The 12,281-nt window shown below is 40.0% G+C and overlaps 1 protein-coding gene across 5 annotated transcripts in view; it reads right to left on the bottom strand.

Moving 5' to 3' along the window:
* TCF12 (transcription factor 12) overlaps positions 1–11,236 on the bottom strand; it is a 379,535-nt gene extending 368,299 nt beyond the window's left edge. For 4 of the 5 annotated variants that reach the window (XM_065900475.1, XM_065900446.1, XM_065900455.1 and 1 more), the window contains exons 1-2: positions 9,919–9,993; positions 8,923–8,995 (exon numbers count right to left, since the gene is read on the bottom strand). In XM_065900475.1, coding sequence (XP_065756547.1) covers positions 8,923–8,995; positions 9,919–9,993 — 148 coding nt within the window. Of the gene's footprint in view, positions 1–8,922; positions 8,996–9,918; positions 10,016–11,004 lie in introns of those variants that run through there. The other variant, XM_065900482.1, reaches the window with a different exon arrangement.
* Positions 11,237–12,281: the final 1,045 nt, after the last annotated feature.

Genomic DNA, 12,281 nt, shown 5'->3' with positions numbered 1-12,281 from the left:
ATTCCCTCCAAGCAGGGATCCCCATGGTGTCCCACCACTAACTCACAACTCTTGCTGAGAGCAGCAGCACATATGCTCATTGATTAGAGTTGTGTGATCAGATTAAGTTCAACGTGTGTTCTCTACATTAACCACCAGTGAAGTGGCGGAAGGGTCATCATGAGTTGATCCTGCTCATTTTAAAGCCTCACAATGGCTCACTGGCAAAACCACCAGAAGAAAACAAGTGAACAACTTTTGAGGGAGGCTAATGCCAGAAAGACTTCCTTTGAGTAACTGGAATAATTTTTCAAATTCAGAGTATTCCCTCAGTTCAAATTCAGGCACTTTCATAACATCTAAAACAGATCTGAGAAAATGACATCTTGGGCCAGCTTTCTTCATTTTTAATAACCAAAAATAAGGTATAGTAGTGGGGTTTTTTTAAAAAAAAGGTAGTATTTTCTGTCCTGTGCCTTATCTCAAATTGTTTTTTTATTTTATTTTGAAGGTTTCATCCCTGAGTCACTGTCCAATGCAATAAAAATTAGTAACCAATCGCTAATCTGTTTTCATTTCTGTGTGATCTTTAAGTCCCCAATCAGCTTATAGTAGCTTGGATGACTCACCATGGTCTTTATGAGAGTACATTTTTAACCTGGAGCACATGAGAGCACATTTTAAACATGGAACAAAAAAATCAAAGCTCTCACTGTAAAAACATACAAGTCAGGGGTATGTGAAAAAATCACAGGATGATCTGGATAGAAAAAGAAAACAGAAGTTCAAATGACAGTTATATATATTACCAACAAATTTCTCTGTGCTTCAGCTTACAGAATAACAATTTGCTCCCTACCAAAACAATCCCCCTCCCCCAATGTAACATTCCCTTTTTATCGATTTTTGTAGGAGCAAGAAAAGATCCAGGATAAAGACAGCCAAAGAAAATACACTCTAAGGCTGGTCTTCTCACTGAAGAAAGGATAGTATAGGACTGCATCCCACTCCACCTTGGCCTCTACCCCCAAAGATACAAAGGAAAACAGGAGGAAGGCAATGTCATAAGCTAAACTCAATGCATCTTCCTATAACTTCAGTTTTACTTAATGATTAATTAAAACATATTTCTATTACAACAAATATGTTTGTGCTAGGGAGTAGAAAGTAAAATGCACATGAAGATTTTTAAGATAAGATTTCTTCTGCTCACTTACAATGTGTTGCTTCAGGCTACCAGTGGAGTTTATGCTCCTTCCCTGCCATTAAGAAAAAAGTGGAGAAGCTCTACCCTAGAGACTCATTCTCTCCAACCTGTCTCCCAGCTATTCTATCCTCTCAGGTCACATCATTTTTATTTATTTATTTATACTACACTTCATTCTAGAAAGGAAAATTTTCAAGCAGATAGAGAGCAATATAAAGAAAACCCTACATCCAAGTGGCAATGCCTAAACATGAAAGAGGGTTTTCAAAAGGTGTACACATTTCTGTTTACCATTCTGCACTATACAATATGTAGTCCACAAAATAATAGTATTAAGAAGAAATGAGCTACAAAAAATAAAGGTAAGGTTATTAGGTACCTAATGACCTTTCAAAACTATTCTTCAGCCTGATTTTGGCACTAGAAAGCAACTCTGACATGTTGCCCTTGGGGGGCATTTCCTCACCCTCCCCACCGCCATAAAACATCGCATCATTTTATCTAAAGTAAAATGAGGTAATGCCTATAAATAGCTTAGCAAAGCACCTAGCATATGATAACAGTTCAATAAACATTGGCTATAATACTGGTTATAATTATTACTATTAATAGTAATATTACATTAGTATTACTTAAGAGGGTGCCATAGGCAGCTACAATTTTTGAATCTACAGTGTAGCAGGCAATATATAAAGATAATCTTATTTGATCCTCATAAGGATTCTGAAGGTAAGCATTATTATCCACTCTTCATAAAGGAAAAAAGTATGCTCAGATGATTTAGATGACTTGCCTAGGGCCACCCAGCTAATAAGTTGCAAAGCACTGTTCCAATCTAGTCATCTGGTTCCTGAACCCAATTCTTCCCACTGCACTATACTACCTCTCTTATTAAAGTCAAGAATTCAAGGGCTCTCTCACTGATAGACTCCAACTAGATTCCACTCCATTTCAATAAGCACAAGTCAAAGAATGACAGGAATTCCCTCCAGTCAACAGACAACCAAATTACATACAAATACAAATCTGCACCAAATGTCATCAAACACTCCATGAACTAATAAAAATTTGTATTTTTACATTAAATAATCAACCAAAGTCGCTAATTCTATACATCTAACTCCACCATTAACATCAATTCTTGACCTGATCATTTATCTCCCTCTGAATTCATTTCCCTAAGGGTATTCATTCACTCACTTAGTTTTAATTATAACTTGTAGGAACAAAAACCCAAATCTACATCTCCTATCCAAAGGAAATTGAAGTGTAGATAAAAATATATGCATGTACAAAAAGGTATTCACTATCATATTTTTTATAATAACAAAACGCAAATCAATGAACAAAATCTCTAAACGTCAAGCAGTAAGATAACTGATTTGATAAGTTATGCTATATTCATCCCATGTAATAATACCATACAATAATTTTAAATAGAGCTTATGAAGAACCTTTAAGAACATGAGTAAATGCTCATAAGATCAAGTGAAATAAAAAAGCAGGACATGAAATGAAACCATCAGTAAGCTCTCAACTTTGCAAACATAGAACAGGAAAAAAAGACCAAAAGGAAATAAATCAAAATGTAACAATTTTCTCTGTATAGTAAAATAACCAGTGTCTTTTTTCCCTTGTTGCCTTTTCTGTTCTCCAATTTTCTTTTCAATGATGATTATGTATTAATTTTACAGGCAGAAAAGAGTTTTTGTTTTGTTTTGTTTTGTTTTGTTTTGTTTTGTTTTGTTTGCGGTACGCAGGCCTCTCACTGTTGTGGCCTCTCCCGTTGCGGAGCAACGCAGGCTCCGGACGCGCAGGCTCAGCGGCCATGGCTCACGGGCCCAGCCACTCCGCGGCATATGGGATCTTCCTGGACCGGGGCACGAACCCGTGTCCCCTGCATCGGCAGGCGGACTCTCAACCACTGCGCCACCAGGGAAGCCCCAGAAAAGAGTTTTTTTAACCAAAAATTTTAACTCATCTTGCAGCACTCTTCTCTCATAAATCCCCAAGTTAGCCAAGAGTCCCAAGTCATGTGAAATTTAAAACGCTCAGAACATACCAGCATCTTTATATATTTTTTTTCTCCAGCACTACCACCCTCCAATTATGCCAGAACTGCAAAAGTAATTTCTCTTACCTATAGAAATCCAGTCCTTCAAATTCTGTCAATCCTTTTCTTCTGGTATTTTTCCTTCTTACTTCCTATTTTCCCTTCCTACTGCCTATACTAATACCAAGTCCAAACCTTCACCAGCTCATCCCTAGATTAGCACAATAGCCTCCTGAATAAGTAAGTGCTTTCCTTATTCTATTGCCTCACCACTAACAATTCACTCCACCACAGTTCACTCTGTGCCAGACACTGTTCCTGGAGCTTTACTTGTATTAACTCGGTTAACATTCATAACGACTCTATGAGGATGGCTAGTATTATTAGTCCTATTTTACAGATTAAGAAATAGAAGCACAGATAGGTTAAGATACATACCCAAGGTCACCAGCTAATAAATGGCAATGATTAGATTTGAACCCATGCAGTCTGGCTCCAGATAACAGTATATAAAATATGAGCTACTCAGGGAGTGCAGGAGTGATGATCAATGAAAATCAGTTTCTCTTTCCCTGAACTGTGTACATATAGGCCCTTGGAGTAAGCCTTCCATTTCTGGGTCTCTTTTCATGCTATTCCAAAACTGGGAGCACAGTTCTTCTCTTCCCTAATTCATTTTTCATATCTCCTTTAAAAGTCAACTTTAAATTCAACATTTTTGAGTTTTCCTTAAGCCAGCTCCCTCACTCCTCAGCACATTCTTACTCTTATGGACTCAATTTAACCTATATTAATGTGCAGTTGTTGACATTTTTTATGTTATAGAAGTTTACCTCACATTTTTACATTTTATCTTCCTGTCTAGATAATGAAATGCCTCCACTTTTTTTGGTCTATGTCCTTCTCCATTTGCCACCTTCCCAAAAGCTAGTAGAAGAGCAACCAGCACAAAGTAAATACTAAATAAATATGTGGTTAACTGATAAATCTAAAATAAATATGGCTCAACTATTTAACAAAGCAGAAAGTCTTTTGAACTAATATATTTAAATGTTTGTCTTCTTTTCATTTTATTCCCTAAGCACAAAAGCATTAGATTTGTAATTTCAACATTCCCATCCAAAAAAACATATTCAAGCAATACCCAAAAGCAGTCCTATTAAATACTTTTTTTAAAAAGATATCCCACACACTGTCCAGAAACTCCTTTTTTTTCCCCAGGAGACCTTTTCTAATAGTGTTATTTTGCTCTCTTGTGGCAAGAGTTATCCAAGTCTTTGACAACACTAAGCAGGCAGTGACATTCCAGACGTGAGTATCAACTGTTCAAGAACAAAAAAAGACTATTTGGCTTTAATAAGAGATTATCATAAATAGGCCCATTAAATCTAAAATGTGAAAACAATTGTGTTTATATTTAAAGTTGAGTATCTTCATCTTTATCTTCTTATCCAAGAAAATGATTTTAAATGTTTAAATTGTTAACGAAAACAGATGGAAATAATAATTAATTAAAGGTATGGCTCACTGTATATAATAAACAAGTCTCTAAAATACTGTGACCTAATCAAACTGGTTTTCAAATCCATTCTAAGCCATGATTACTTAAAAGAGCACTATAGGAACTACTCCGAAAAGCACACAGTACTCATGGTTATAATCTTGTCTCTAATTTTTGTTTTCCAAGAATGTATTTTCATATACAGATTTTCTCTAAAAGACACCTTTGCTACTTAACTTTTACATTAAATGAGCCACTTAACAGTAGACCATATTTATCCTAAAATATTATATTTTTCCTCATATGCCTGCTGACTCTGCAGTTACTCTAATTCATCACTACAGCTCGCCAGAAGTAAATGTCTAATATGGTTCAGTTACCCAAATAACAGTACTAAATTTGAGTGTATATTACTATACACTATAGTTAACAAACTTCAACACTGATAGGTACACATATGAAACACATCCTACTCATAACTTTACAATACTTTAAGTGAAAAAGCTAAATCTAGTTTCCCCTCTATTTAAAATTACCATTCCTACTTATATTACACTTCAGTTAAAAAACACATTGGTAAAATTTTGGTGTTCTCTTCCTTGATATTTCAAATAATGCTTTAGCAATTTGAAAAGCTTACTCCATTTTAATTGAGTGAGTAGGTGTTTACTAATCATTCCCTTTTTTTAAAAAATTACTTGAGAAGTAGATACAGTTATAATAGGGAAACACCAGGAATCCTTGTGATGATGGAACTGTTTATGTATCTTGAGTATAACACTGTCAATAACCTAGTTGTGATATTGTACCACAGTTTTACAAGATGTTACTGTTGCAGGAAACATGTTAAAGTAAAAGTGGGATCTCTGTATTGTTTCTTACAACTGCATATGAATCTACCATTATCTCAAAACAAAAAGTTTAATTTAAAAAATACTGAAGAGTAATTTAATGAGAATTCATTTTTCTGGCCTCCCATAAAATTTTTTGAAAATTCAATATTTTCAAAAATCCCAAATGTGCATATGAAAATACCTCCCAAATGAAAAACTGTACTCCTTTTAAAAATTAAGAGCTAGAAAATAGTTCTTATAATTCTTTCCAAAAATCTTGAGCAAGAAGAAATCTATAGTGTTACAAAAGTCTGATTTGAACAAGGAAAAGTAAAAGCTTTACTTGCTTGTTAAAATAACTCTCTAGATAGAAATATAAGAGACAGACTCAACATATATAGATGGCTTACTAAACAAATTTATCCCACTCCCTTCCAACATCTCTTGTTACTTGGATTCAAAAACTAACAAAGGAAATTTTTCAGATATCATGTAAACATTTAAACTACGAAAAATTAAATCCAATATCACAATTTAGTTCTCCATACTCAATCCCTGAAGCTGGAGGGGACAGTGGATTTAAACACCAGAACTATTTCCACTTTGTCAATCCTTTCAACAAGCTTTCCTCCTATACACTGTCCTACACAAGTGCCTCACCTTTAACTCCTACAGAGAGAAACCCCTGTCTCAAGATCACCATAAGAATACCTCACAGCTTCTATCATACCAAACAGACAAATTCACAGTTGTATCATAATGCAAAGAAAATTAACACCCTTGATGAAAAAATATGACTATAAAAATTCCTCAAGACAAATAAGTAACAGAAAATACATATTAGCCTTTTCCATTGAGACTTTTGATGAAGTGTCGGCTATCTTACAAGTTATATATCGCTTTAGGAATAAGATTTAAAAATAACATCACGTACTATAGCATATACACTGAAATTAAGTCATCCTCAAAAAGGACAATCAATAAAGAAAATTATACACACAACTGTAGTTTTCATGAGGCAAAAGGCTTGGGATTTTGCAAATGTTACTTCAAAAACAAGGTAAGTCTAATCTTTAAGTCACCTCTTCAGAAGGAAAGTCATATCTTTAGCTCCTTATACACTGCAAATAATCAGGCATTAGGACATATTACATATCCTTTAACATGAGATCAGAAGATTATTAAAGTGTCAATAAAATATACAAATAAAACAATATTGCCATACCAACCTTTTTTAGACATTTCCTTTAAGATAAGAAATGGCTATAGGACCATATCTACCAGTATACTTTCATATAAAATGACTGCTTTGCTATTTTCCCTTCCCCCCAAAGCTAAATCCATTCACTGATTATTAGAGGTCATAGCTTTTTTTAATTACAATTTTTTCCTGAAATTTAAAACAAACCACATAGATAAAGATAAATATTTAAGTTCAAATTTTCAACAGATAAAAAAACCTAACAGTTTTAAAGCTAAAAATTTCCTGCTCTAAAGAATCAAATATTATGAACACTTCTACAATGTAGAAAAATAATTTTTTTCTTTGTATAATGCATGCTACAGAAAGAAGGACCCACAACTGTTCCAATGTCATGCTAGAGTTCACTGAACTTTTTTTAAATTTTAGACTACATATATCATACCTTAATTTTAAAAAGTAAAAAATATATATTTGCCCTTATTCTAAAAACAGAAAGTATTTCTAATAGCCAGTTTCTGAAGTTCATGTCCTTGATATCAATGAATGTCAGTTAAATATATTTTCTACAATTCAAGTCAGAGCTAACAGTCTGAAACAGCAATATCACTATTCATTTAATGAAATATACTAAGCATCTACTATGTATTAGAAAAAGAAAATTTGAAAGTTCCTGAGAATGTATCAGTTGCAAAAATTGACATGTACTCAAAACAGTAGTAAAGAGAATACAGCCTTCTTCTATATTAACAAATAATTTTCTCTCCTCAACCCAAAAAAGCGATGATTTTCAAACCACTACCAATAAATGGATAGAGGTGGGAGAAGAGCTGGGGTTTGGCTGACATTTTATGATATCCTTTTGATTAAGGATATTAGTCTTTGGGATATTTAAAATTCAAAATGTTTTTATTTGAGATGTTAAACAACATGCTATATTTTCCCCTTAAGTTGTAATTTCATCATTAAAAATGAATTTTAGTAAATTAAGGTAGTGTATGATTTTTAAATAGAAACTTGTTTTAATGTAAAGTGGTATAAAGGGTTAAATTGGTTATGAAATTAACCTTCTTTTCTGATGTTTTGGTCCCACAGTATCTTAAGAAGTCAACTATCATTTTACTAGGGGAAATAAAAAACCACCGGTCAAAGAGGAATTACTGAGTTTCAGCCTAGAGATTTGACAGCTGGTTTTCTTATGTTGCTGTCTTGGCTTTTGTTTTTGTTTTTTTTTACCTCTTCCAGCACTAAGGAATAAATCTAAGTTAAACAGAAAATGATAGCTTTTGTACACTAGAATGGACCTTGCTTCTGGAACATCTATTTTTTAAAAATCATGAGTATAACTAAATAAAAGTAAGAAAAACTTACTAAATAAAAGTAAGTAAAAATCATGAGTATAACTAAATAAAAGTAAGAAAAACCAAAAATGCACACTTAAGAAATATGGGATAAATGTTAATTATGGAGTAGAGTAGTTATAAATATACAGAAAGTAAATTTGAGGACGAAAGCACTAGTGTAGAACTAGGAATCTAATTTAACTTACTCTAAACATCCTAATGTAACATGAACGTAGGACAGAATTCAATCATCTGTGTTATTTGAAAGTACATCTAACTTTCTATTCATTTATTTGTAACATTTCAAATAACTGTGCACAAAATTGTTAATTTCCTGAAGACTTCCAAAAGGAATGGCCATCTTTTAAAATAAGTGTTACTAATTACTGCTTGACTCAATTCCACTTTTCATATACATATTTTAAATAACATTATTTTACCAATTCTTTAGAATCCGAAAGCTTAATAACATTAATGGGCTAAAATTTAGAAAATTTTTAAAATACAAATATTTAAATAAACAATTAAAAAAAAATACTACACATGGACCAAAGAGCATTTTCTTCTGGTACTTTTCTAAATACAGAGGCATGCTATAATCCCTTGCACTCAAACAAGATAATTTTCAATTTAAAAATTCAGAGAAAAGAGAACAAATTTTAAATTCACATTGAAATTCTTGAAGAAATGTCAATGGATCCTTAAAGGAACAGCCCACATTTGGGGCTTGTTTGTTTTTGTTTATAGTTTTAACTAGACATCACAACACCAAAATATGAGTTTCTGATTTTAGACATGATCTTACCTGATCCGCTGAACTGACTGCTTCCCAATGTCGTTGGTCTGGTTTTCCCACTATTAACAGGTGGGGAAAACATCTGCAAAATAATCCAAACGCATCTGTTAGTTGTGAAATTCTTCTAGATTCCTTGCAAACAAAAGTCCACCAAGAGTCATCAATTAGTTGCTGTATTTCAGAGGGAAGTTAAAATAAAATTGGATATATACTTTCATACCCAGAAAAGCAAATACATTTAGTGATATTATTTCCTCACACTATTTGGAAATACTGGCTATCTTCTGTTCTGAAAACCCAGTCAGTTACATGAGAGATTCTAAGATTATTAAGTTTAAGTGCTAAGTTTCTGTCAATGATCTTCGCTTTGTACCAGCAGTTAATAAATGAATTCAACGCATTAGAAACAAGGGCAGTGGGGCCAGCTGATATTTTTAAGTCACTCAATTATTTCCCATGTTAAGAAAATTGTAAATGTACATACACATATGTACTTCTTGTATATGCATATGTTCACACACATATACACATGTATAAGTACATATATATTTATATTAAAATGGTTCAACCCAAAAGGCTGGGAATCCTAGCCCTTCACTAGCTTTCCTGTAACTGACATCTTTCAGGTACCATAAACTATACATCTTGAAAAGGGAAATGGTTAGGAGTGTTGAAGAAAAAACAATTTTTTTTCATATGAAGTTCAAAATCCCTAATAATCATCAGGGTCAGAGGATGACTCAACCAAAGCTCAAGATTACGCTGTTCTCCTTTTAACTGGCTAAATCAAATGACCCCTCTGGCATTAAAGTTTTAAATCTGCAAGTCTAGACATTACATCAAAGTTCAGGTGTCCAACTTGGGGGAGCTGGACTCCAGCCCTGAGAACTACTGCTCAAAGCAGATGGAGTTCACGCTGCTTAGTCTCCACGTCGCTCTCCCCCCTTTCTTTCTTTTTCTGTAAACCTCAGCGGAACCCCAAGATGCCGCAGAAAGCTCTCATACCGCACTGAAGTCCAGCAGGTCGCTCAGCTCCTTATCGGTCCCTATAGCAGCCATGCGCTGCTGCTGGGGATTCATCTTCGGCCACTTCTAGCAGGTCCTAAGACAGAGAAAAGAGGCTCAGCGAGAGACCACCGAGGCCCAAAGTGTGTACGGGAATGGAGAGGGGCGTAGAAGAAGAGGAAAAACGCCGGGCTGCCTTCCAATATCCTACTCGTTCCCCACCACCGCGCGGGCAGGGGGCAGGAGAGCCCGGTGCCCGCGCCGGGTCCGCGAATCCACGCGTTTCTCGGCCCGGCCCGGGAGCTACGCGGCGGCTCCCGCAACTCGCCGCCTCTCCCGCAAGTTTCCGAGCCCGTCCCTGCCCCCTCCCCGGCGCCCCCTACCCCGCGCAGTCGCGGGGTGCCGGACGCGCGGGGCCCGGCCAGGGCGGGGGTCTCGAGGGGCGGGGATGAGGGGCGATTGGGCATCCAGCGAGCGGAGCGGCGGCGAGGGGAGTAGCGAAGTGACTCTCTGGCTCGGCAACAATAGAACTGACAAGTTGCAGGGAACGCGCCGCTCGCAGGCCCGCGTCTGCGGCCGCCGCCGCCGCCGCCCGGATGTCCCCCCGCGGGCCCCGGGGGTCGGAAAGCACATCCCCCCCCCGCGCGTCCGAGGGGCGTTTTTAAAAAGAAAATAGAAACACCGACAACTAGCCCCGCTCTTGCCCGGCGTCCTCCTCCCCCGGCTCGGCCTCCTCCCACTTTTGCTGCCCTGCCCGCGGCCGGCCGGCCCCGGACCTGCCTAACAATGAGCCTGGCTCGGCAGCCGAAGAACCCGCTCTCCCGCGCGCCCCGGAACCCCAGCCGAGCGCTGAGCGGGGCGCGCAGGCCGAGCGCGCCGCCCGCGGGCCTGGCCGCCCGCGACTCTTCACCTCCGCCCCCACTCCGCTCCCCAACTTGGAGGGGACCCCGAGTTCGGCTCTGTACAAAGGGGCGCGGAGTTGGGGCGCGGGCCGGGGGCGCCTCCGCTCCGCCAGGGACGCGGCGCCGCTCCGCAGTCCCCAGCCCCAACACGGCGTCCCCCTCCCGCTTGCCGGCCCGCAATTACCTGCCGCCCCGTCTCCGCATCCAACCACCCCGATTAAAGTTCACTTTGGCCGGGAGAGCGGGCTCGGACTTCCCCTTGCACGGCCCGGCGGTTCGTCTCACTTTCCCCCGCGCGAGCTTTCGGATCCGGGCGGGGGAGGCGGCTCTCAGGCCTGGCCGCCCCTTCCTCCCGGGGCGGGCTGGCGGTCCCCCCAGATAGAACTTGTGGGTCTCCTCAGGCGGACATTTTTTTCGCTGAGGCGGCCTCAGCACCGCGCTCGGCTGGTTCTGGATCCCTCCGCGCCGGGAAGAGCCCCGGATTAACCCCTTCGTCCCCCGCCCGCTCCTGCCGCCTGCGCCGAGGAAGTGGGGCCAGCCGAGGGGGCGGGGAGGAGCCTGCGGGAACGGGGAGGGGCCGGCGCGCGGCTGGCGGACAAAGCCCGCGGTGGGGTGAGGCGGGCCGGAGTCGGAGCGGCTGGGGAGGGGCGGGAGGCACGCGCAGACACCCAGCGAGGCAGGGCCAGGCCGCCCGGGAGGACGCCTGGTCGGGCCCCCGGGAGAGGGTAGGCGGGCACCGTGGCGCCTGCCCGGGCTCGTCCTGCTCCGGCTTCCCGCCCCGAAGCGGAGCGGCGGAGACGCTTCAGCGGGCTCATCTGGATCCGCTGACCAGGCCACCCAGCCCGAGGCCGCAGAGCCTTGAAAGGCTTCCGTTCCCGAGCAAGCCGCGCTGGACGCCGAACGCCACACTCGGCCTGGCCTGAAGGCTCCGGCCCTGGGAGGCTGCGTAGGGCTCGGCTTGGAAGATGCGTGTGTGGGGAAGGAGACCGGCCACCTCGGTCGGCTTTTGGAGTAGGTACGGTTGGTCAAATTCGTTGCTGAGCGGAATGCAGAAGAGGCAAAACCTTCCTCAAACCACACAAAGCAACGTGGGCTTCAGGTTCCCAAACACTCCACTCACTCAAGCGTCCACGACTACAATCCTCTCTTCCCATCCGAATCCCAAAAGAGGCCACCGAATCGCACAGCAGGACGAGTTCTTGTAAATGGATCAAGCCAGTCCTTTCATTTTACAGAGACAGCCCAGAGAGGTTCTGTCACAAAGTCGCAGTCTTGGCGCAAGTACTGAACTTGGCCTGAAGAACCCCAAACGGAGTAAGAAGACGACAAAATAACTAAACCTCAATTTCATTCTATTCAGACGTCAAAGTAAGGTTTTCTCCAATAGCAGCCAATGTTTTGACTCTTTTGGGTCAGTGAATGCAGTAAAGACCAGTAAGCCCCAGGCGGAAGAAACACTGT

The sequence above is a fragment of the Phocoena phocoena genome, chromosome 2, assembly GCF_963924675.1.
Source record: "Phocoena phocoena chromosome 2, mPhoPho1.1, whole genome shotgun sequence".
Taxonomy (NCBI): Eukaryota; Metazoa; Chordata; class Mammalia; order Artiodactyla; family Phocoenidae; genus Phocoena; species Phocoena phocoena.
This window is presented reverse-complemented; position numbering and strand designations above follow the sequence as displayed.